The 27052-nt window shown below is 43.8% G+C and overlaps 1 protein-coding gene across 1 annotated transcript; it reads right to left on the bottom strand.

Annotated features, from left to right (window-relative positions):
* Nucleotides 1-278: 278 nt before the first annotated feature.
* LOC109479307 (glycine receptor subunit alphaZ1-like) lies at nucleotides 279-22204 on the bottom strand. The gene is made up of 8 exons (XM_019781262.1): nucleotides 22018-22204; nucleotides 17288-17355; nucleotides 9963-10174; nucleotides 7373-7455; nucleotides 2533-2682; nucleotides 1938-2108; nucleotides 1026-1390; nucleotides 279-583 (listed from the first exon to the last, which is right to left on the bottom strand). The coding sequence occupies exons 1-8, from the start codon at nucleotides 22202-22204 to the stop codon at nucleotides 419-421; spliced, it is 1401 nt and encodes a 466-aa protein (XP_019636821.1). The 3' UTR covers nucleotides 279-418.
* Nucleotides 22205-27052: the final 4848 nt, after the last annotated feature.

The following is a 27052-nucleotide window of genomic DNA, read 5'->3' as shown; positions in this document are numbered from 1 at the left end:
TGGACTGTCTCCACATGTCCAAGAACGCAGGTTTGCACCGAACACGTTTCTGGATACTCCAGAAGCGTGGGCCTTGATAAAGCACGTTTCTGGATACGCGTGGACTATCCAGAACCGTGCCTAAGCATGGTCCGGGATAAAGCACGTTTCTGGATACGCGTGGACTATCTATAGAAATCACGAATCTGGATACAATAGTTCGATTCAACTAGTCTTTGTGCAAGTTTTGTTGTCCTTGTAGAGTCTTACAGCAGGTACACGGCCCAGTACACCAGGTTGAAGACGATGAAGGATGAAGGGAAGATGACTCGGCAGGCGTTGTCTATGGTCTTGTCCTTACAGAAGGTACACAGAAGGCCTTGTCTATGGTCTAGTTATTACAGCAGGTGCACGGAAGGTCTTGTCTATGGTGTGGGCCTTACAGCAGGTAGACGGCCCAGTACACCAGGTTGAAGACGATGAAGGATGACGGGAAGATGACTCGGCAGGCGTTGTCTATGGTCTGCGCCTTCCGCTTGCCTTTGTCTCCGGGGTTCTTCAGCTGCTGGATCTTTACGGCGGTGACGTCGTCTGGACCATGGTCCTGGAAAAATGGAGAAAATGGGATTTTTTTCATGACGTAAGATTGATATTGGGTCCTCTTCTGCCAATTTATTTATAGTTACAAGCAATCTTAGTGTCCATTACGTTTGCCAAGAAGGTAATGTTTTCAGAGGCGTTCGCGCGCGCGTCTGTAAACACGATAACTTGTGAAGCTTTAAATGGATTAACTTGATATTTGGTACGTGGGTAGGTCTTGATGAGACCTCGAAATGATTATATTTTGGGCCGCCTAGCGGCTTCTTATGGTACTGCAGTTGAACTTCAGGTGTTGATATCTCATGACCTAGACAATCTCCAAGAAGATCCTACGGTGGCAAGTCTCTGGCGCACATGGCCAATGGATACTGTCTTGCCACCGTAGGATCTGCACAGCCACCAAAAACAATACTGGGAAGTAAAGAGAATGAAACTGCTAGAAGTACCAGTGGTTTGGCGTTGGACAGTCTGCGCACCACGAGCCCGCCGAACCTGTAGACGAAGTTGACGACGGCGTACTCGATGAGCGCCGAGAAGACGAAAAGCTGGCAGACGACGATCCACACGTCAATGGCGCGAACGTACGAGACCTCGGGCATGGCGAAGGTGCGGCCGCTCTGCGCCGTCATGGTGAGGACCGTGGTGACGCCCAGACACACCCGGGCAGGGACGGCGGCGATGTCGATCCAGAAGGAGACCCAGGACATGATGACGATGGAGGTGGAGGGGATGTACATCTGCAGCAGGTGGTACGCCAGGCGCCGGGACAGGTGCAGCTGGATCTCCAGCGTGGTGAAGGTGTTCTTGTCACCTAGAGGACAGCATACAAAAGCCATATTGTTGTATCCAGAACCGTGCTTTATCCAGAACCTTGCTTTAGCACAGTTCTGGTTAGTCCACGCGTATCCAGAATCGTGCCTGTACAAATCTACGCTTTTGGATACGCTGAGCCTACCAGAACCGTGTATGATCCTAATCCTAAACCATTCAGGCATAGAATTGATATCCAGAACCGTGGTTATCTAGTTTTATGCCTGAATGGACGTAGATTTACCCCAGGCATGGTTCTCGGAACACTGGACTATCCGGACCCGTGACTAGGCAACGGTACAGTTGGTGCATTGTCGCACTGGAGAACCGTACACAACAATATTCGCCTTTCTTTATATAATATACGTCTTCTATAGCCGGGTTGCCGCCGGCTCCCTTGTCGCTGGCTAGGGACAAGGGAGGCGGTGTTAGCTACAGAGGATGGCATCTAGGCTACGTCTTCTTGGCTTTGGATTGAAGTTTGATCAAACCACCGCATACACACTTGACGAAAACTACCGATGTGTTTGTTTACGGTTTAGCCCTACCTGTCTCCAGTAGACTGCACTCCCTGCTCCGGTTCTGGCAGCTGCCGGTGAAGTACTGACACCCGTCACACTCCTGCGTGCCCACGGCGTCCTCACAGTGCTGCGTGTCCGTCAGGCAGTCGTCTGCACCCTCAAACCCGCACGTGCTCGCCGCGTAGGTACAGCCTTTTCCTGGGACAGGTAGAGATGGAATATGCGACACTTTCGTTACACTATCCTTTGGTCACATCATTTAACACATTACCATGACTGTCTATGATACAGAATTGGAAAATGCACATATAAGTACAGCTACCTCTGGTCTGTTGCTGCCTGTTCATCTGCCGAAGAGTGACACCAATATAATGTGAGTTGTGTGCAGTGTACAAGCAGTCCATGTAGGGGTGTACTGATGTCTACTGTCTGGTTGTCTAATTGCACTCTACCGTTCTTTTGAGCTGTACTTTAGCCTGGATCCAGTGAAGAGGCCTACCCTTGGTGCTGAAGTTTCAGTTGTTACTTATTTCTCCACGTTCCTTCGTGGTTGGGAAGGAAGGAGTTACTGAACCATATGTTTTGTTGGTTGGTGCTATTTGTTACCATGTTCTTCACGTACCTTTGGCGTTGGGAAGGAATGAGTTGACGTAAGCCTTGGTAGTGATGCCGGTGAGTTTGAACTGCGAGTGGAGCGCCGTGGCGTCTGTCACCACCGGCACGTCCTGGGCCCAGATGAACGGGAAACCCCACTGCAGGCGGACGTCATCAACTAAAGAGGAACATAAACTTGATGAAGCTTTCGTAATATAATCTCCAAACAGATCCTACGATGGAAAGGCATTGGCTAAGGAGTGACCATTAGCCACCGGTCACTCCATGGCCAATGGATGCATAAGCAGATCCTACGATGGCAAGGTAGTAACCATTGGCCATGGAGTGACTGGTGGCTAATGGTCACTCCATGGCCAATGGATACTGCCTTGCCACCGTAGGATCTGCTTGGGGATGAACATAATGCCGCATATAACATCAATTAAACTATCGGGTCTTTAAAAATTCAGACTTTTCAGACACCATCCACCGTCTTTCATAATCACCAGTGAATTGTGACAGAGTGTCTGGAGATAAGTGGGACTCGTAGAACTGGTACTGGTGTTAGCAACGGGTAGAACAAGTTTAGAAAGTATACTAGTTCAGTTTGTTCTCAGAGACTCGTTCGCAGCTCTCTGATGAAAGACAGTGATTGCTATCTGAAGCGTCTCTCACTGTTAGAGACCTTATCCAGCCGTTTGATTTATATTGTATAACGAAGGGATATCATTTATCAGGAGCTTTACATGGATTCTCCAGCCAGCGTCTCCTCAAAGATAGATACCCAGCACTGGTAATCGGTCCGTTGTTGGATGCTTTAATGATAGTCTGTAGGCAGAAGATCGTTTTCAGAGATTACCTTATCTGGCACAGGGACCGTACTGTCATCCATCACAAAGTTCATAGTTCCTAACTGTGTCATTCAGGCCTTCATCTCTGTGCCAACTGGAGTCTGTAGAAACGGTTCTGTCTTTGATAACAGGCCATATTTCTCCGGCTATCAGGATAGTCACAAAGGGTATAGTTGGCAGGGTGCCATGTTCTTAAGTGTGTATTTTGGGGGAATCAACTTTATGCCAGACCAATTTTATGCCAGACTAAGGAATACTAGAAGTACTCTTAATCTTATGGGTTATGCTTGGCAAGGGAGGCCATCTTTTTTGTCGCGGTAAGGGGGAAGCCAGAGAATGATTTTTGCATTGCAATCTTTTTTGTCCGGGTGCCATGCCCCGACAGCCAACTTTTACTACGTGTATTTGATACATTGCCGTGTTCTTGTCATGGGCAATTGGAACTAATTTCACCAAGTTTCCGATCGAATCGATGTCTGCACTACTATTAATACTAAAGCGGTTTTGACTTCATTCTCCTTTGATCATTCGCGATGTCATAAATGTTAAATGTGGTCGGTTACAAATCTAATTCTCGATACTCACCAAACTTGTTATAAATCTTGTATTTTCATCGACGTTTTTTCTGATGGACTAGATGCGGCGGTCTGGGGCAATCAGTTACATCGTATGACCGATGTTGTTAGTAGCCTGGTAGCCAGAACATCGCAGGCTTCCCGAAGTTTCAGCTAACTACATCGTCTTACACAATTTTGTTCCGTCAGGGCATATCGTTCTCTCGGCGTTTTAACGTGTCCGTTTCCGACGATTGAAAGCGAACACTTATTGTTGTTTTAAAACATAAAGGCACACTTGTTACTGCCTTGTCCTCCAATGGGCCGTATAGTTTATAAAATAGCAGTACTTTAACATAATTCAACAGAAATGTACGGCAATTTTGCCTAATTTGGACAAAATAACAATACTTGATCACATAAAATATCAATACCTGTACGCCATTCATCATTCCAAACCGCCTATAATGAATGATATTTTCAGACTTCAAGTTCAACTCCTCAAAGATACAAATTGCATGCAAAAGCAATAAAGCAATAGGCTGGCTTCCACGTCAAGACAAATCGAGTTTAACTGCATTGTGATAAACGTGTTATGGCTGCAATTTCCCTGCGATCTCTGAAGCGCAGTAAAAGCAGGAACAGTTACACCGGGTTTAAACGAACCCCTTTCTTTTATCTGTCCCAATAGAGAAACGGAATGAAGAGTTGTCCAGTTATTTCTGCATTGTGGCAGAATTAGTGCTTGAGCAGCTTTGTGGCGGATGGTTTACTGCCAAGCCCCAGCTATCAAATCTTCTTGCTGTTGCCCTTAACTTACCTTGGGTTATTGATAGGTAGCGTAAATAGTGCGCTGTACGTTTAATGTATAATATATATTCAATCAAGGTTTATTGGCGGTTTTACAGGGTGCCTTTTATTTCGGATAGTATATTTTTTTTAGTTCTGTGCAGTTTCCTTTCACAATGATTTCTTCCAGCCTATGTATATGCATGTGTGTGCACGAGTATTCCTCCCAGACCTGTCTACAGGTCTCCTAACAATTAGCCTACATAGATGTATGATGATCCTAGCGACCCATCGTACCCCAGGGGTGGACGTTTCCTTTTGTACATGATAAAATCTGGCTCATTTTACACGAATGATTAATGGTCCGTCCTGTGAAAAGTGTCGTGGAACAGTAAAGTCGCCTCGTATGCTCTTTTTGTTGTTTATTGAGGCATAATGTGGAGGTACAAACCGCTGTTTGTGTGTGTTAAGTTTCATGACCTATCCGTGCTTGCGCATCAATCTATGGATTTTGATAGGAGCCGTTTGTTATAATTGTAAAGAGTGACATCCGACATTAAGAATGGCGAGGACTTGATACAGTGAGGTTTTATTCTGTAGCGTATAAAATTTTTATACCCAGCCTGGACGCGCAGAGAAATGGCCAAGCAGGGTAGCCCAATAGTCCCTGTACAGGTAGCAATGCTTCACTCACACCCGGGTGTGCCTTAAGAATTTTATATAGAGAATTTATCCTCCGTTAGATGCCTTTTCATTGAGACTATTCGTTCCCTTGTCAATAAAACGTGATGAAATATGATTCAGGGTTCTAAAAGTGCACGGAAATGTATTTTAGGACAGTACATTACATCATGATGTCAGCACAAGGCACGTTTCAGTCACAAAACTTACGAGGGCCTATTCAAACAGTTCGTGACCTCGCGAATAAATGAATCTATCAGCAGGGAGAATAGCTCAAATTTTAGAGCATAGATATAAACAGTAAATCTTGTATCAGTGTCCACCATGACTCAGGCCATCGTACGTATCTTCTTGCAGGCAACGCCCTTTGCTTTGGACAGTAACGCTCGGAAAAAACGCCCATATACGATAAAGATATCGAGCTGCAACTACTTGTAGAGCTAGAGCTGTGTGGTAAGCTTCAAGGATGCCCTAAGGTTCTGCGTAAGTGAGCTTTCCGACCTCTTTCCGGTTACAACACAAAGGGATCCGGATTCCTCATCAAATGTTTTGGCAGTGTGTCTCGGTAGAAGTCAAGAAATGGAGAGTATCATAATTGCTTAATGGTCCAAATATCTCTAGTTACAGTTTTAGTTCGTGTTTAATTTAGAGTAGTGTTGTTCAAACGAGCGTCACCTGCTAAGAGATGACCATGTTTTTTTAAAAGTTTGGATGAAATTTGATAGAAGTCTTTGAAGTTTATAGTTTTGCCTCAAAGTTTGAGTTATTCCCTGTGCTTGTGGGTGAGGTCGCGACCTTTCGGAACGTCGGCCCGTGCACGTATACATGCGGGACTGGCAATCTCCTCCACATCCATCCAGGTCTTAACTTTATTGCTGAACCAGATGCACAAAGTGGAATCTAGGTCAACAAGGGATTGTGAGAATATGGCCATATGCTCGCGTTTATGAGGGATGTAAATGGATTTTTAAATGACGCCCGTAAATTCTGATGCACGAAGTTTATATTATTTTTGTACATATAATGAAGTGTGGATTTGTAATATACAATTAAGCAGCCTTCATGTTGTGCCTTATGTACATATTTGCCCATTAAAGTGAAAGTTTATAGCAAATTCCAACCCGAGGGCTAATTGCAAGAACATGATAACAAAATAAACAGTGCAATTAAATGAGAGAATAATCATCTCGTCCCGTGAGGACCGAACGACCCAAAAGCGTGTCACCTTTACACATATACAAGATTACTGTAAGAAGATAAAGACCTAATCCTTTTCAACACGACATTTCGGGCATCATGGCCCCGTTCTCATCATATATCGCAAAGTAATGAATAGGATCTGAAAAACATCACGAGCACCTACAATAATTGATGTCACCCATTGTTGTAACCCTCGATGTTCTATTCATTTCAACTGGCCAATTTAGTGCCACACATGCTATTCTTCGTTATCAATCGAGAAGCAATTTTGAACGCGCAAGAAAACAACGTTAAATCTATAGTCGTAAAACGTGGGTGGATGGGCTCCATATAAACCGTTAGATGTATATTGTATATATATATATATATATATATATATATATATATATATGTATATATATATCTGCCATTTGGCCTTTCTTCTGGCCCCTTTCAGTTCAAAGTGAGACTGTCGCCTGTTTTGATGAAGCCTTTTTGACTCACAACACAGAGGGGCGCGGTGGTGGCTACGTTTTAAATCACTTTCCTTTTAGATACAATATGATCTTCCTAATAAGTTCGATCTCGGATGTAGATCTACTTAGTATAGATAAGATGCATTTTGTAATCATATCACAATTGACAGAATGTATGAACAGGTTATCGGCAAGTATGCGACATTCGGTATTGGATGTCTACCATGAAAGGCACAGGAGTATTCAAGGGCACTTGGCTGTTTAAGTAATGGCCGTCTAGTTCGAGATTTAAAAGTTTAATACTTTAAAAGCAGGTCACAAAGTCCGTAGTACAGTACCTCCGTCCAGCTTGAGCTTGCATCGCTGTTTGTCCAACGGGAAACTCTGTAGGTTCATCGGGCAGGAAGCACGGATGTCATATCTGCGGGGAAGAAGAAATGTTTTGATAAACCATCCTTTTACTATGATTGAATGATGTTTTTGACTCCACCAAAAATGGCCGCCTGTATCGTGCTTTCCTGTAGATAAGCTGAAACTGTAAGAGAATCAAGTTGAGTAAGTAGCCATGGACTAGCTATGATATAAGGCAACTCATCCTTCTTGAAATGTTTGCATTGGCTGGGTTGAATCTAGCATAACGAATCGGTATCCGGATCCTAACGAACGGCTTTTGGTGACGCTTTCCTCCCAGCCAGACAGACTAAACAGGTTTACCCCGTCGTTCTATCTTCAGCAATCAGTCTTTGGAATAAATCATTAAAATGTGTAAATTGTCGATACGGGCACGTCCTTGGCATTTTTCAGGCCGAAATTTAGTCGTACCTTATTTGATCAATATACCTCGTAGCTTTAAATCTACATGTTAAGAAAGAGGAGTGGCAGGGAAACACTATCACGACTACCATTCAAGGGTGTGCTAAATGTATTTAATATTTACTTGTCAGATGTACAAGAACAGGAAAACTGTAAGTAGTCGGCAACAGAAAAAACTATATATTGACTTGGATACACAATATTTAGTTCAGCCTCCCTGTCCGTAGAGCTAGTGGTTCCTCGATAAAAAAAGCTTTTTATTGATCAGTGCCGGTCAAATCATATTTACTTTATCAAAAAAAGATCATATCCCCAGAGGTCTCATTGTACACGGAGGACGAATGTAGGCCTTATTTGGTTAGCCTACCAGCCATTTGTGTCGACTTCTTTTTCACCGAGAGAACCTCCAATTTACTCTCGTTGGATTAGTGGATTAGTGTCCATCTTTTTTTGAGTGCAGGTTCAGTTTAAGTACACAATCTTGATTACGGGTTTTTTCTAAAGCTCGCTTCCGTGACCTCTTTCTGTCACATCTGAGTGGTTCTTCCTAGTCTAACAAATGTGCCCTCTCCATCTCTACAGACACTAATCCCATCCAGCCCACACACCAGCACATCGCCTTGATGGTAACCACAGGCTAGATATTTATGATGAGGCAGAACCTGGTAGAACTAAGTATGAATGGTTTTAAAGCTTACAGCCATTCCGCCATTACTGCAGGAAACCCTAGAGTAGCTTCGTGTTGCGTTTGGTGCAATCTTACGTGAAATATTCAAAGCTTATCTAAATGTCCTTACTATTGTCCTGCTACAGAAACCTATTTGTACGGCAAAGATAAAGTTGCTGTATATCACAGGTCCCAAATGGATCTCAAATACAATCTTGCTGTTGCGGTACTGGCCATTCTGTCCGTGGCGTCACCCACTTACCAACGCAAATTGGTTGCTTTCACCTTTGAGAAGAGACAGCAAGGCGATTCCTTCTCAGCCGGCTGCACGTGAAAAGCTACGAGACGATTTCTATCTCTCCGTATAATCGCTCCGGACCATACGCATCAGCATTTCTCTGCCTTTCCAATACCGTAAATCGCAGCATGAGTGTGAGTTATATTGGCTCTCGTCTCCAGGCCTTTTGCCATCGTTTTTCTTCATCAATCCACCTCGCGTATCTCCGTTACCCAGCTCTTCCCGGAAATATTTTCTATCAGTAATCGGTTATGTATCTCCTACGGGAAATAACAATCTTGGAACAATTTGTCGGAGCCAGAACGAAGGCATCAGTCTAAATACATTTCTCGCTAGAAACTTTCCAATGTCGTACATTGTAGTGAAGCAAACTACGGTCTCTTTTCTGGCCTTTTCATCTCTATGAGCGAGGTATTTTTCTACATCTATGTACTTTTAGTGGGTTATCTTTCTGACTCTTCACCTGCTGACCAATTTACCAGTGGCGGCATCATTCTAATTACCTCTCACACCGGAAACTTTCTTCAGTTCTTTACCACTTTTTCTTGTTGAGCTGAGACATCAATCCGATGCAAATGATCCCGGTCGATACTGATGTAGGTACAAATGTTGTTTGAGTGTCTTAATGGCGCAGTTCTGGGAGGACAAGTGTTTGATGTCTGTGGGTAGCAGCTGCAGGAGCCGCGTGATGACCACCTCCAACAGGTACCAGGTGGGATCCTGGGATTAATCTTCCGCACGATCAATGTGAAACGCCTGTTCCTCAACAAATTTGTTCTCTGTCCCTCCGGCCATTTAGAACTTGTAATTGGAACTTTGACCTGTTTCTCGCATAGCTATTAGAGCACTGGTCTTTCTTTTCACATCAGTAGAAGTACTGTGTACTTCGTCTCACTTTCTACAGTGGAAGTTTGCAAATGGGAGAAACTTGAGATTTACTGAACACACCTTTCTGTCCAATACCATTACTGGGGAAAGTAAGTTAGTGTTTCGAAAGTTTTGACCTGCAGACTATACTACCTACTACACAATTGAACACACTTCCCATTATTAAAACAGATCAGCCTAGGTGCACAGTTTATGTACAAGTCTCCACTCCTTACAAAAGTTTATATAATGTTGTTTGCGAGGAGTTGTATCTTTTCCCTACCTCAATGCCCGGTTGATGAATCCGTCCCGTGACACCCACATGGACGTCTCGTCCTCCCCGGTGGTGACCGTGGTGGTCTTGGCGTTGGTGAAGTCGACATGCGGGATCCACATTTCCACCTCCGGGGCTACCGGCACGCGCTCCTCCTTCGTCAGGTTCGCCACCCGAGGGTCCCGCCACTGCTCCACCAGCTGGATGCTCACCTGGAAGTCCTGTACAGCACATGTGCAGCATAGGTGTTAGTGAGAAGAGTCATCAAGAGAAAGTTTGTATCCACAACCGTAGCCTGGTTACCAGACCTATTTTAGCTCCTGATTCTTCATCCTCGCCGCAAATAGGTTAGGGAGGAGAAAAGGTTGTCCAGAACCATGCTCAGATGAGGTTCTGGATAGTCCATGCAGATGCGTATCCAGAACTGTGCCTGGGGCAAATCTTCGTTCTTGGACACGCAGAGACTATCCAGAACCGGAACCGTGCCTGATCATAACCCTAACCCATTCAGGCATAGGACTAGATAGGCACGGTTCTGGATACGACACCAAAATACCCATTAAGCTAAAATGACATTGTGACGCTAAAAAAACTTTAGGGAGGCAGTTTCGTGTTAGACCTGTACATACATACACGCACATCAAATCGGGACCTTATTCTGCTGATTGACTTTCATGGGAAGATAACGTTTTTTTCTGTAACAGAAGTACACTTGTCTTAACGCTCAGCTGCAGCAGGTTTTAACTCGAGATCTTGTCGAGCAAATTCCATTCATCAGTCATACACCTCCCTAAGCTCCTGGGCTGTATCATTATCCCCACTTCAGAACGAATGCCTGTAGACGTAATATATATAATCACGGGAACTTACGCGCTTACAAAAGTGCATCCCTAAGCCGTTTCCCTTAATGAACCGGCTTTCATTACTGCTTCCTCTTCATTGCAATTATTGATTTTGTAGTTAGGGGAATGCACCCCGCTAAGTCTACATGCCATATGGCAATTACACCCTCGTACGGCGGACCGCAATATGCCCAGAGGAGCTCAAATTATCAACCACAGCCCGCCACGGATCGACAATACAGAGCAAGGTCGTGGCTTCACTTGGAGTTGAGAATTTTCTTCGCTGACAGGTGTCTCCGTCTACAGTACTGAGGATATCGCTGATTTGGCATTCCGCGCGTGTTGTAACCCAGAAAAAACCCACATCACACGTTAGTAGCTACTAGGAGACGACGTCGCTTTGGGTATCAGGTCACGTGAAGTCTCTCCGAAGGGGCACTGATCTGTGCAGCGCGTTAGCGATGGGTATCATGACTTTATTGATCCGCAGTCCACAGAAACCCCATCAGGGTGGAGTAGCTGGAATATCAAATCCAGTTCCATCATGATACTAACATTTCCGATGTTGTGTGTGTCGTTTTTAATTTGGAAGGCTTAGCACACATAGAAGGGCGGAATCTTTGTACTACTACTACTACTACTACTACTACTACTACTACTACTACTACTACTACTACTACTACTACTACTACTGTCCGTCCATGTGATATTGCTATTTGCTAGTCATTTCATGGTCAAATTATTCTTGTTGGCTAAATCAGCCATATTGTGTTCTATTGTTGAAACTATAACAAAAACTAAAACGTTAATTTTCTGCTTTGTTGCTACAAATATAGAAATATATATACGCTCTACCTTGTTGCATTACAAAATGGCCCATCTGAAAGGAGAACGGAGACGTTGATTTTGTTTTTATGGGGTTATGATGGACTTGTATGAGTACAGGAGCGACAGACTGGTTATGCTTAATAAAACACTGATTGTTCATAAAGACCTGCCGTCTGCATGCTGAACCTTTTATTAGTCACGGCTTATTGGTGTCGTAAACTAGCCTGAAACTGAAGTACGGGAACATGTGTTGATCGTTGCGCTTGCAGGAGACTGATTTTATGACTTTATTACCCCTCGGTTACCCTTTACACGGATTGGTTGATTCATAAAACGTCTGGCTTCAAAGTTTCTTAAACTGTATTTGACATAAAAGTTTATTTCCCATTTATAGTGTTTGACGTCTTCCTGTTTTAGATGAAAAGTAAGAACATGTAGAATGATGTATTGAGCCAAAAATGTGGGCAAGTCCAACTTCATTTGCTTCGGATATTGCGTTTGATCATCATCATCATCTAGGCAGTTAAAATTCGTTTTCATTACGTAAACTTGTGCCTTAAAATGCTTTACAGCAACCGCAGCTGGAGTACCCGGAACGGGCAATGATGAAGGTTAGAATTAATTGCCCGTCATTAGAGGCAAGAATTATCCGCCAGAGTATAACCTATCGTGTAGAAATACACGACCTATTACCGACTGAATCAGGGTGAAATTGACGCAATCCTTCATAATTAGTCCCATACGTGCGGAGCAGCTGTTAATCCCTCCATTCGTCACAGTTTGTCGTCGCCCTAGTCAACACACACAGTCTGATTGGAACAAAGTGATGTCAAGTTCAAGATTACCAACGGTAGAACGTGATTGGAACAAAGTCAAGTTAAAGGCAACCTTAACAATGACAGAATCTCGTGCGAGCAATAGGACTTTACATAGGAATCAGCTTTGTTTACACATGAGAATAGAGCTTACCGGCTCAGTGTCGCATCTTAGTGATGAGACGCTCACCAGAACTTATTAGCAAGTCACACAAAAGGCGTTTTTCATACTCAGAATATCGATAACGATCTCGAAGAAAATGGTGATCCAGATTCATTACTTTTAAGTGTCAGTTAAGTCAGTGAAGAATTTATAAAGTCAGTAAAGAATTTACATGTACATGTCCCTTTGTGTAAGTGTAAGATACGCTTTGGGTGCCAGCTGGCAATCCTTCCGAGGGGAGTGTCACTGATGTCCCTTCGGGTAATAACTCATCCAGTCAACATCTAAGTCCACATTAGTCAGATACAAACGGCTGGAAACAGCAGTGACAAACCCTTTGTTAGCACAGGGATGAGCTGTTAGGTAAACCTACGTCCAATTTCCGCCCTGTCATCTCCTCATACATCTATCAGCGAATGTTCGATTCGTCTTTTGCGGCTGCCCGGATACACCGGTTAGCCTGTTCATCGTATGTAGTTAGTGGTAGAAAATGTGAACTATGGGCATTTCTTTTGGTAAAAATAAATATTCTTGTTTGTTTAAAATAAATACAAACTTAAGATAGTTAAACAGCTATTAGTGGTAGAAAAACTTTGAGAGTGTTACGTGTGATGATTCATAGCTTATAAAATGCTGCAACATTTAGATATTGGAGAAACGTGCAAGTTACGCCCGTTTATCAGAGTAGCCAGTCCTTGAACTGGCATATACATGTACATTTGCAGTAGTCATTCTTCCATCTCAAAAGATGATGGTAGCATTCTAAGTCTGGTGTTGTGGCTGTGTGCAGCGTCTAGTGTGGCTTACCAGCCCTATCTTCGCATGGTAGCTCCAGCCACAGTTGGGACACAAGAAAGTTGAGATATTTTGTGGCTGTGATCGTGGCATATATATTGCGCATCAATAAACGCGGAATAAACATAAAAAGAGCCAAGGACACCCGATATTGCAAAAATTAACAACTCTCTTGGCCATTTTTGGTTTATCAATATTTGATTATAGCCCATCTCTGCTGTGATTTCTGCTCGTCATTAGATTGCAGAAGTAACCAGGAAGGCCCCGGTGGTGCTAAGGTCGGCTCCCAGGGGTGTGTTTCGTTCCTGCGCGTCTTTGTGGACAATCTAAGATGCCACTCCCATCAGGCCCCTGAGATTGCACATAAAGATGCCGATGGAAGCGGCCTTTTCGTTTGATTGCGGGTGACTCCTACTCTCCAAGCAGAGGTTGTGGGGGAATGATCGTTACCTTTTTATGTATGGCCGTTTTTTGTCGCTACCCCCACCAACCGGTGGCCGGCGATCTTCTATGGCTAATGGATACTGCCTGGCCAATTTGATACTGTCTTTTTGCCACCGAAAGGGATCTGCTTGGAGATTAGGTGACTCCATCCAGGGCTCGGTACAAGGACACAGCTCATCAGGTGCTAACTTGGTTCAGGACCAGTGGCACCAGCTTACATGTTATCAGCAGATAGACAGTGTGTATGGGACGATCTGCTGCTGTGTAGCTTGTTATTTGTACGTGTTCTTCTTCTTTGTAGTTTGAAAGTAGAAAAAAAAAGAAATGTTTTATGTCATGCCCATAATCAGGCTTTAGAGACTGGATATTAAAAACGTAATTTGAGACGTTTCAAGTTTGAACGTACTAGGCAGCAAAGAAATTACCAGACATCTACACATTTGCCTAGTGACATGTTGGATATATAAATATATATCATAACCATTATAAGCGCGCCAACCTAATAGTACTTTGATTATTTTCATTTCTCATATAGAACTTCATACTTAACGGTAATATCACCCAGACTTACCGTAATGGAAGGGACTTCTGCAGCGCAGGTGTTGATGGCTTTTAAACACGGCATGACCATTAAAACAGTCGACTGACTGATACGGAGTCATTAGCAAATGGTGTAGGTCCTGAGACAATACTACGGGGAGGCGTTCTTCTCAGGGTTGATGTTTCTGATCTGAATTGTTCTACATCAAGATTATAGGGCTGTGAGCATTAGACTAATGTTGGAGTGGTAATGCAGTGTCATTCGTGCAGTGCTCCTTCGTCTTGACTAAGAACTGCATGCCTGAGGGGAGGGTGGTATTAACACTGCTCAACGTGGAACAAAAGGGACTGAAGAAATGCAGCGGATGCTACTTGAGACGTCTGACAGTTTTCAAGTCTATATTTTTTAATGTGTATCAAAGTACCAATTAAATGGCTTATCTAACTACGTGCCACTTCATCAACTTTTGCGTCCATGAATAGTGCAGTGCCTAAAGGGAATATGAAAGTCGTCTCGATCCAGTCTAGAGTACTGTCTTACCAGTTTACCTGTGTGTGATGATATTATCCTGTACCTGGAGGCTTATGCTGATGACTGTGCTTACGACGACTAACATCATCGCCGGAGATAATAGATTGTGTACATAGTCACTCCTACCCTGGGAGCCAGACTGGTATCAGTCCGTTAACCGTTTTCCATCGGTAGCCAAGAGCCCTACGCCCGCCTATCTAAATTTACTGCTTTGGGGGAGTTGATCCCGAGGGAGCTTGGCCCGCTCTATAACTCCCTCGGGCCCAACTCCACCGTAGCGGTAATTTAGATAGGCCGGCGTAGTGCTCTTGGCTACCGAAGGAAACTGACTAACGGCCCGATACTAGTCTGGCTTCCAGGGTAAGTCACTCCCGACAAACTGCCCTAGGGCGAGCGTGCACGACAGATCCAAATGAAAGTAGGACAAAGTCAAAGTTCTACGCACATCTTGACGCCATGCCTTCAAGTGAGGATTGAGGTGTTCAAGAATTCATTATTTCCTAGAACTATCGCAGAGTGGAACTCACTGTCAACAAGTACAGTAGGGGCATTGTCATTAGATAGCTTTAAACAGTGTCTAGAGTTAGAAGTTCAAGGGTTAGGTGTAACAAGTTGATCGGTGTAATATAGCCAGCTGCCGCCGCGCCGCGTGCCTGCGAAGCTGGTGTGTTATGCCGAAAGGCGGTTATACCGGCTAAACAGATACAGATACAGACAGACGCACCGATAGAGACGCACCCATGCTTCCCCTCAGCGCAATGATGCACTCACAGAACCTCTTCTAAAATCGATGAGCTATTTCGTGACGGCGAAGTAGGAGTAGCTTCATGTATGACGGGCGGAAAAAACGGCGCTAAGGCAATTTTACGGATTACTGAGCTGTCGCGTCGGTCGCGGATTGAGGCCCCGGGGACATTTGAGCGAAACGTAGATGCGTGAATCGTGTCGTGGTGAACATGTATGAGTGCCTGAACATTAGTGTGTTGAGCCTTTAAGTAGATTACTTTGTGTATAAGAATGAATTTAAGCTTACTCAACACACTCTTCTCTATTGAAGAACACTCGAGCATCGGAGCCAATCACTCACAACAACAGGCACACTTACTCCAATGAAGGTATTTGGAAAACTGTCATCTGAGTAACAACTTTCTTGTGTAAAATTAGAGACCATCTTACTTAAATGTTTCGGCGTTCGGCAGAATCCTCCCTAATTTTGCCAGACATCTACCTCTATGATGTGGAATGCAGCGAAGCATTGTCCTAACTTCCAACGAAGTCATGAACAAGTCATGCCTGTTCACGGTGACTCTGACCACCCTGTGTTGGAGCAGTACTAGAGACAGCACTAGCATGGCGACTGTTCGGCTCCTAAAACTGTTTTTTTTTTTTTAATTTTTACACTGTTTATTCAAATCGTGAAAACAAGTACAGGTAGAAGTACATATACATACACAGCTACTATTAACAACTTTTACAGCCATATCCCCAAAATACACGGACCAATCACAAAGAACAGTCACTAAAAAAAGATGTCTAAATCACTTAGACACAACAGGTCTTTAGACTGTCCTAGATATCACAAATGAAGTTTCTTGACATTATTGTCGACTGAAGCTTAAATCTCCATGTACAAAAAAGATTTGTTGAATTCATACATGTACCCTATTAAGGCCAGTATAAATACTCATGTTAAAACATGTTCACTTAAAGAGTCCTAGTGAGACATTAATTTCAAATATTTTCAGATTTCAGTAATGTAATGAATACCAGAAGCCAATTCCTGGACATGGCTCCTAAAACTGTTCCTGGTATCGATTTTCTCCAGAGCTGACAACTCACTAGTTAACCCGCTCTGCGAGGAAACACAAACCCCATTTATGGACCTAATACAGCCGCAATTATGCACCATATTGTCCTGAGTCGGTGAAATGAGAAACCGCTACCTGCACATTAGCGTGACCGTAAAACGTAAGCGGATTGCAGCAGCTGAACGGTTGGGAATCCGTTATTTGATCTCAGCGTTTACAGGCAATTGAGCATGATTCTCCTCATATACGGCGTTGTTCATTGATCGTATAGTCAGGAAATGTTATAAAAGGATTACATACGATATTCTGCCTGTCAGGGGAATACCAATGACACTGTACAGTGCACGGGGCGTCTATTGTTGTGCCCGCTTTGTATTGTCGTGATGTCTTGCTGCAATCCCAATTATATGTCAGAGTCTATTATTGTGAAGCTACAAATTTTGCAAATCGCCTGCGAACTTGACCAGAGAGCTAATTACCGAGATGTAGAGTTAGCATGAAAGTTCATCTTAGTTGGTAAAATACATGAGATGTAGAGTTGACTAGATACAAAGTATTGCCTCTTACCATGGTGGCTTCCGACACGGCTCCAAAACTGAGAAGATGAGCAGCACAGGTCACGTCCAGCCAACGAGCTGAGGAAGAACGCCAGAGAAAAGTCTCAATACAACTTCTGAGAAAATAAGTTTCCCCCCTTATTAGTAATCTTTGAAAACCAAGGATGTCACAATACTGGGCTGGATTTAAAGATCCATTCATAGAGTGAATTCTACAGAGTTGAACTTTCAAGATAATAATGTATGCATCTAAGGCATACAGTTGAATCCAGTCATGTGGGTATTCATGGTCGCATGGGTCTTTTATCCAAGGATCCAATTTTCTAGAGCAAGCGTCTTAACTAGTATTTATTTATAGTATCGTTTTTTTATGGACCGGCTCCGTTGTTGTCAGGGTGAACATGGAACAGCGTGTATAGACTTCTGTAAACCATGTACATCTGCCAACGCCCAACGCAATATGGTGGCGCAAATTCAAGGTCTAGCGGAAGATTAAAACTATCGAAAATCATTTTGCCAACGGAAATTTGATTAGCACTAATCAAATGACAAATAGAAGCGGATAACAGAACCAGGACAGACGTATGAGGCGCTTCTGGATATTGGCATGATGATGTACGAACTGCTTTGATGAAAGTCATCAATCGAAGAGTGACATGGGGAAAAACTTAGCGCTGCTGTGTTCAGGGATGTCTTTTGAATAAGCTACGAAGCTTCACAAGCTTGTTCTGCCGCAAATGACCAAAGGTGGTTCTCCTGGCAATGGTTATAACTCTTCGGAATGATCAAACCAGAACTTGCAAGTCTTCACTATTTTGACATTTGCTGACATTTTGACATCTCCTGGTAACTAAATTTAATTTGGATATTGTTGCAATATCTGAAACATGGCTTGCTGATAATATCGAATCTGAGGCAATTTCTCTTGAGGGTTTTTAGCGACCCATTCGTCGCGACAGAAACAGACACGGAGGCGGTGTCCTAGTTTACATGTACGTATCAGACTTCGAACCAGTGTCAGCTGAATGCAGCTGGCTCAAATTGGTTCTACTAGGACAATCGCATATTCTTTTCACTGTGTATTACCGGCCACCTGCCCCAGGACTTAAACTCTGTTGATCAATTCATTGACTCATTTCGCGACTCTGTTTTACTGCTGTATGATACAGTTATCATCACTTTGGACTTTCATGCCAAACATGGAGCTTGGTAGCCTCCCGACCCAAACTCGATTATAATTATTCGGAATGAATATTGCTGGAAATGTCACGATGGCTGACCCCTTTAAGGCAAGACGCGCTGTGTGTTATCTGCGAAGCTGCATCCCCTCCTCTGGAATGTGTCATCACCTGTGCCGTAAATGAAAACTACTCTGCCTCGCGAATATCATGATGATTTAATTATTAATGGCTTTCATAAGGGAGTTTCTCAAGCGTCCTATGGTTTAGAAAAACATCCCTTTGACAGGTGAATACAATGCCATGTACATCAAGGTCTGCTACATCACTAACATGGTACTTCACAGGGCTTTAACATAAACTCCAACTGTAACTAGATTGGGCATTTCGTGGTCTGGATAATGGACAAAAATGGTTTGTCTTTGATGGGCCAGAAGAAGAAGAGCTTTTCTTAAGCGCATCTCTCTCACGCCCTCCTCATCATAACGTGCACTTCATGGGTTCGGTGATCTAGTGATGCCTTAAATTGGAATCCACGCTGTCTGCAGACCTTGTCCAAACACCTACACAGGACAAATTCATCTTCATCTTCTCAGCCTAGTGAGGTGACCTGGTTCCGAACTAAACTTTAAACACTTCCACAGATGTGGGATGTGGGATAGATATTGAAATCATCATAGATGTGGGAGACTTTAACATCTAGATCTGATCCGTGGGAATTCATGTCCTGGTCGGACAAGCAATGGTGTGTTCTGCAGATTCTACTTCTTTTATCCTGCATGGTTTTGCCATGTCAAGAATGTTCACCAACAAAACTTTGTGAATATACGGGAAAAGTTTGTTCGTAGATGTTGTCTGGCATTTTGGTTAAACCTTTGCATTAATGGTGGCTCGGTGCCTTGTCTACAGCCGATGTGGGAGAATGCATCAGCATGTCCTGACACTGAGGAATGCACGCGTGCGGCATCACTTCAAAAACAATCCAAAAGACATGGTTATCAATATTTATCCTTGCCAAGTAGGTCTTTAGGGTGCCAAATTGGCCCAGGACCAGTCTACAGCTTACATGCAGTAACGTCCATCTGAATTTAGATCGTGTACATGAGGAATACCGTCTGATGCTGACCAGCAATTTGTACGTGTTCTTGTTCTTTGAAGTTTGGGGAAAACAAAAGTTGTATTTCATTGAAAGATAAGAACAAACTAATGAAAAAGTGCGTCCGCTTGTTTGATTCGAGAACAAAGACTAGATAGTAGCTGTTGGGGTAGTAAATTTGTCGGCGTGTATTGAACCGTTGATGATGTGTGCTGACTTTGCTATCTCCTTTTTCCCTGGAGTATTCTCCTCTCACACCGGTGCGAATCTACCCCGAGGCTGTCCTTTATCAGGCCGGAACAGACATGCCCTTTTGGTTCGGCAAGACCCGTATAATGGAGACGTCCCTCTACAGCATCATAAAGAGATTTAAGACATTCAGAACAAAGACTGGATGCACGTCCAGAGTCCGTTGGATTCAGACAGTCTAAAGCGTAACTGTCTGTGATCCACTACACCGATTTCAGGCAGACACGTCTCGATTTCGCCGACTTGTACAATATCATGAAGAGCTTTAAGGATGAACAGCTCAGACCTGCTATACATGTACGTTCATCATTATCTAAAGCGTAACTATCTGTGACCCACTGCACCGATTTTCTATCGAGATACATTGCTTGCACTCATGGGACGCAAAGCTGGTGCGTTGCCATGTCTTGCCTTGGAGTTGTGCCAGGCAAAAGGACGGAATTCTGCTCTCTTTTAAAGCCGGGGAAACTATCAAAGAACGCCTGGGGATTTGTCTGTGCTTAATGCTCTATGCATCACAATTTTCGTCTCGACAAGAAATCCGTTTTACACGATATGCTCTAAACTTCAAAGGCCATGAGCTGCCATGACTGTCTTACAACTTTATTATATGGCAAAATCTCCTACTTTCATCATTTCGACGATCGATGTCTTGCCTTCCGCACCTCTAGTTAACACCATTTAATCAGGTCTGACGACTGAACATGAAAGGGACATCTTCCCGCGCCAATAATAATCACAAATCATGTCACAGCAAGTACATTTATGGTAGACATCATCTTAAGCCACCAAGTGTTTTATTCTTGTATTCGGGAAGTGCAGAATGTGATACCAGCGAGGTAGCTAAAGTGTAGTATCACTACATGTACACGCAGGGCTACCACTCACTTTCACAACTTCACCAGGGGCATCGCTGGAGGGAAAGGAAATTTCCTGAGTCTGTGTTTCTTTCAGGCGGAAATCAATATCATTCATGCATTTTACTTTGTGTGTTCTTACGGGCGTCAATATAATGCTGAAGATAAGTCTCTCTAGATATTCGGGAGGATTCCTGGACTCTTTCTTGTGAACGTGGGCGGACACAGACGGTTACTCACAAGACGTGGAGGGCGACGTTTCTACCGATGTATACTGTAGATGGTAACGTACAAGCTGTCGATAGAGGTGCTAGTGTCAGCAACGTGCTCCAGTAGATTACTGTGAGTGGTTATCGGTTCCGAGTATGGAAACAGAACGAAATCGAAAGGTTATCATCCTAGAGTAAGCCCACTGTCCGGTTTTCACACGTTCTCGCTAATTTTCAGTTCTGCTTTAACGATCGAAACGTGGAACGTCGTAGCTATCTTTTGAACCAGTACTGACCTCAGTCTCCACGAAATGATCAGTTGATCTCACCACGCCAGAGGCCACACGCGCTGCTTGTGCCTAAAATAAGATTTTGTTTTTATCGATTATCCCTTATCGTTTTCCGGCCTGGCCCAATAGATCGCGAGCGTTCTACCTACAGCCACACACCTTCATACAACCGGTGGGCGGTCGTATCCACCACCTGTGGTCGGTTAACATCGATGCTAATATTGAATTACGTTTTGTCGCAACACTGAAACCGTATGTAAGTGATTAGTTGGTCAGATCTGCCCTTGCCCCTAGCCAGTCAGATCTCTTGATGGCTCTGTGCTTACGGGGCCCCGTACGGACCTAGATGCACAGCCAAGCGATACGTAAGGTATTTCCCCTTACTGGATGTAGACATTTGTAGTCACCATTAATAGGAAATTCAGGTCTTTATATAACAATATGTAGGCCCCAGTCATAATCGCTTGGATGTTAATGGTAATACCACATGTTGAGCCCAATAAGAGCATCGTTCATAGCAAAACGGGTTACAGTTGAGGGAGCTTGCGGTTTAAGAAACGTATGTACTGATGATGAGGCGATAACAGGTGTGTGTGGAGAAAAACTAGAAATCAGGCACGCCGTGGCATTAAGGACACAAGTGATAGCGTTTTGAGCTACACAGTTTATGACAACAATCCTAATCAAATTTGGGATGACCCCAGCGACCACAACAGTCAAACGCAATGTTCAATTATACTCACCGATGATTTGGTCATATCAAGATTACACACACGTAATCCAGTACGTGTGTACCACATCTCTGAGACGTGATTTCAGTGAATGGCTAATGAGGATTTTAAAAGATGTAAAAAGTCTCACCGCAGTTTTTGCCGTGGCACTCGTACCGGTGCGTCCAGTTGAAGTTGCTGGGCAGTTCTTTGATCTGCTCATGGTCATGGCCGTTCCTGTCGTCGTCTGATGTCTCTCCTCCCCCTGCTGCCGTCAGCTCGGAGACGAACAACAGAGCCAACCCCCTCCAAACCAACAGCACCTTCCACCCCGCCATCTTGCACCAACAGGAACTTCAACTGCACTGTGGATTGCGGCCACGTACGGGAAACTATTTGAAATTACCAGAAACGGCACCTTCGTGCATCAGTCACTGCAGCAGCATCATTGTCAGGTGGGCAACTATGCTCATCTCGGTTGTGCGTTAGCAGAAGACGTCTCAGTGTTTATATGGGTTGCTGAGCCTCCCTGGTGTTGAGACAGGCGGTCAGGTGGCTAAAGGCGAGGCCATTATGTCCACTGGGAGGGAATGGGACTCCTGAACCGGGGCTGCCATGCATCCGTGGGCACAATTATTTATGGCCAACCAGAGGGACTTGGCGGGCAGCCTGCGATACCGGAGAAGCCGGGGCAATCCAACAGGCGCGCTGCAATTAATCGGCGACGTTACATTGACTGATGGTATCGCCGTCCCCGCCTCCGTAACGGAACAAGTCTGGCCGGCAATCGCCGGGGTAACTGAATATTCAAGTAAGGTTTAACATTTTCCTGATCATATACACATTGGATTTCCTTTTTTTTCTTTCTATGAAGTCACGAAAGCCTAAACTAATAGTGGACAAGCAAAGAACTCAATCAATAATTTACGAAATGTTTTTTTATTGTTTTGGTTGTCATCACAGTAAAAGTTGTTGAAACAATTGTATCTTGTCAAATGACGTGCTGGTATGGCTACTTCTACCATCATGTCACTTTTCTGTGATCAAAGAAAAATGCAGAATTTTTATCACAAGTGTCACTTTCGTTGAGAGGATTTGTAGAAAAAAAAATTAATAAATGTCTCAATTAAAAGAAAACATCTGATTTATACTTGACCCACTTTGCTGACATATTTCTGGCAGTATGTCAAGGCAGATTTATGTTTGTTACATAACTTAGATATTGGATATTCGTGACAGAAGACAGATACTCAATCGTTGTTACCTTATGCTAGCTGTCATCACTCACATTCTAAACCCTTGGGCTTGGACCTGGTGCAGATAGAGTGCTTTGCATTCGCGGGTTGAAACGCGGACCCGCTAATATCAAAAGCTTTTCTTTAAATTACATATTGCGTTCTCTGCTTATTATTAACACTCAGCAATTATGACAAAGAGTCTGAAAGAGTCTAATGGTAGATTATCTGAACACACACCACTTCCAGTATAATAGTCATCCTGCTGTAGTGCTTTCACAACTGTTTCTCCAAAGGCTATGAAAACTCCATTCTATACACAGAATGGTGTGGGAAGGGTTTTAAGTGAAGAATATTCAACCTGAACTTCCAACGTTTCCAGCTGAAATACGATCGAAGTTAGTAACGGACTTGTCTTATCGTAAACGCGACAGGTGTGTCCTTCTCACCTGAGTTCCTCCGGGGAGGAAGTGCGAATTACGGTATCGGATGCACGATTCATCGTCCATGCGTCATTGTCAGCAACTGTAGACTCTGTAGATACATCATTGTCTGCAGCTGTAGATATATCTTTGTCGGCAACTGTAGGTGTCAGAGATACATCATGTAAGGGTATAGATGTGTAGCATACAGACTATAGAGCACAATGGATATTCCCAGTTGACTTTAATTTGACTGAGTAGAACGGTAGACGAACTTTGGGGCGGAGCTGGGTCGGTTTGATTGCTATTTGCCTAACTTCCGTCAATATTAATGGTTTGATGCTATTGGCATTCGTCTGAGAATGTTTCACGGCCAATCTATCAAACTTGCGGAGATTTTCTGCCTGAAATTGTACCCTAATCCCTGCTACTGTTACGGCTGGGTTATCCTCTGTACCGCAATAGTCTGTAAATGCTACCGATTCATCAGGCAACGCAGCTGTATCTCTGACATATTTCAATGCATTGATTTTGTATCAAAAAGTAATATTACGTTTTGTATGTTTATATGCTGCATTAAGAATTAGTGTGACTAATGTACGAACTGAGTAACATTTACCCAACTAATGTGTCGAGTGGTTTATCTACTAGTGCTATATCCAGCTGTGTGTTTCGGGTATTTCACGTATGTCGTGTTTAAATCCGCTGAACACGATCACCGTAGGGAGAACTTATTCTCGTTTTTTTTTTATTTTATATATTTCCAAACATGTTATCACAAGACGTGGTGAGAACACACTCAAGTTTTTCAACTTATATTAATGCCGACACCAACACAGGGGACAATACAATACTCATTTCCACCTGAGCGAAGTGAGGAAAGTCCTGCTAAGTGCCTTTCCCAAGGGCACAAGATCGGTAGCATGTCAGGACTCGAACCCGGGACCTCTTGGTTCCGAGTCGAGTACTCTGCCGTTACGCCATGCGACCCTAGGGCGGTTACTATCGGTTGTCTCCTTCAACGTGAATATTACACTAATCTACTTACTTTTGTGTGGTACTAGACCCCCCCCCCTGCCGGGCATAACGTCTAGGGGCCCTATATAGTGCGACCGGTGATGGCAGTGAAGCATAAGCCCAGCAAACAAAATAGAGTGCTGCATCAAAACATTAAAAAAAAAGATAAAGTGAGTGGAGTAATGTTGTACATATTTGTCACACTAGGGGTCGGAAATGTGACGATACTTCAGTTGATAATGTTCTCAGAGGCTATTCTCAGTACTATCTCGTTGCCTGCAATGCGCCATATGGCTTTAATGGAAAGAGGATGTGCTTTTTCTTCCCGTAATGTATCGACCTGCTACAGATATGTCTCTAACACATGTGGCCAAACGGCCCTTCTCACCGCTGCCGCATCCTTTACTTGTCATTTTCCTGATTGGGCGGAAGTCGTGACATCAAATATGGCCCCGGCACATACATTGTACGATGGTTCTTTTTTTCCTTTCCGAGCCTTGACCGGATAATGTCGCCATTTTTTAAAACTTCCAACATGTTATGGCTAGACAAGGTGACGGCACACTCAAGTTATGTCAACTTATTTTATGCCGTCACCAACGCAGATAGAGGACAAATACGGAACAGGGCAATACTCATTTTCATCTGAGTTAAGGTCGTGTAAAGTGCCGTTCCCAAGGGCACAAGATCGGTGGCATGTCATGACTCGAACCCGGGACCTCTTGGTTTCGAGTCGAGCACTCTACCGCTACGCCACACGACCCCACAAATGTCGCCATTTGTGAACGGACAGACTGTCCCTAGCTACGGCTCAAGCCATGGGTTTGATGATGATGCCGTCGTAGGTACTCTCCAAGCAGAGGTTTGGGTTTTGGGGGTATTTTTATTTTCCCACCAAACCCAACCTCTGCCGGCACTCACCTCGGGGAGGGGCAAACCTATTCAAAACAGGGTTGGGTTTGGTGGGAAAAAAAATTCAGTGCAAAAGAGAAACCCCGATAAAAAAGCCTAAAAACACACTAAAAATACATGTACCCCCAAAACCCAAACCTCTGCTTGGAGAGTAGTCGTAGGTACATGTATGAGAAGAAACGCGTGCAATATTTCAATTTTGTGCCAGTTTCTCAGTCTCATATCTACGACATTAGGCACGATCGTCGAGAAAAAACCATTGTATACAGCCTAGAATCGTGCTATATCCATAACCATGCTCATGCAAGGTTCTTTTGGAAATGCTCTCAGATAGTTCAAGCGTATCCAGAAGCGTGCCTGGGGCAAATGTACGTTCATGGATACCAGGAGACTATCCAGAACCGTGTCTGATCCTAATCCTAACCCACTCAGACATAAAACTACTAGATAGGCACGGTTCTGGATACGATAACCCTCCATCGTAGATGCATTGTACGATCTATGTCACTGGGGCTTAAAAGTAAGAACGCTGCTGATCGACCCTCTGTTATACACGGTCGTCATCACCAAACTGTCTGTCATTATCGTTAATCTATGGGACATCATGATGAATGAAGAAGGTCTGTGTGTGTAAGGGCGGTTCAACCCCACAACTAAATGGGTCTCTTTCTAAAGATCGATGTAGATTCATTGATTCTGTCCTTGAGTCCATCTATTAGTAACTGGTCGCCAACTGACTGGTGTTGCCGCATGGGACGTCAAAGTTAGCAAAGTAGGCCATGTGGAGGCATCAGGAAATATGCAGTCTGTTGTCTACTAGATATAGGCTGACTTACATCTAAACCTTGGTGACCTTACTGTAAAGCAAATGTTTGTTATCTTCTAATGAGAACAATTAATCACCAAAACAGTGAACGCGCACCTCAGTATCCAATTAAATCTGGCGCCCAAAGCTTTGCCTACGTCACCGCGGTGTCTTCTTAAGTTCTGTATCTGCATTCTGTATCTGTATAGCCGGCAAACCTTTCGGCGTAACACACCAGCTTCGCAGGCACGCGGCGCGGCGGCAGCTGGCTACGTTACACCGATCGACTTGGTACACCTAACCCTTGAACATCTAGCTGTAGACTTTGTTTAAAGCTATCTAATTATAATGCCCCTACTGTACTTGGTGACAGTGAGTTCCACTGCACTCTGCTATAGTTCTAGAAAAGAATGAATTTTTGAACACCTCAATGGTTGATAACTCTGGTACTTGAAGGCATAATGCTATTTCTTGTTCTCTTCTGGGCTGGTATTAGGTACTTAGTAGTTGGGACTTCCACCAAGTTAAAGACGAATGCGCTTTCAGACAAATGATAAATGGTGTCTAAAATTAAAAAGATCACCTCCATGTCGGGACAGTGTTCTGGGAACGAGAGCACAGTTCTGCATTGGTCACGTGATCATGGAACTCTATCGTCTGCGAACTTCGGAGGTCGCGCTTCGAACGCGATGATATGGTGACATTTTCGTCATTATTTTCACAATGGAGCAAGAAGGCTAATCTTCACCTGTCAGATTATTAAGGTAAGTTGTCTTGGAATAGATTTGGGACGTT

This window comes from Branchiostoma belcheri, unplaced genomic scaffold, assembly GCF_001625305.1.
Source record: "Branchiostoma belcheri isolate BF01 breed outbred unplaced genomic scaffold, Haploidv18h27 scaffold48, whole genome shotgun sequence".
Lineage (NCBI taxonomy): Eukaryota > Metazoa > Chordata > Leptocardii > Amphioxiformes > Branchiostomatidae > Branchiostoma > Branchiostoma belcheri.
Note: the sequence above shows the minus strand (reverse complement) of the source record. Positions and strands in the feature narration are given on the sequence as shown.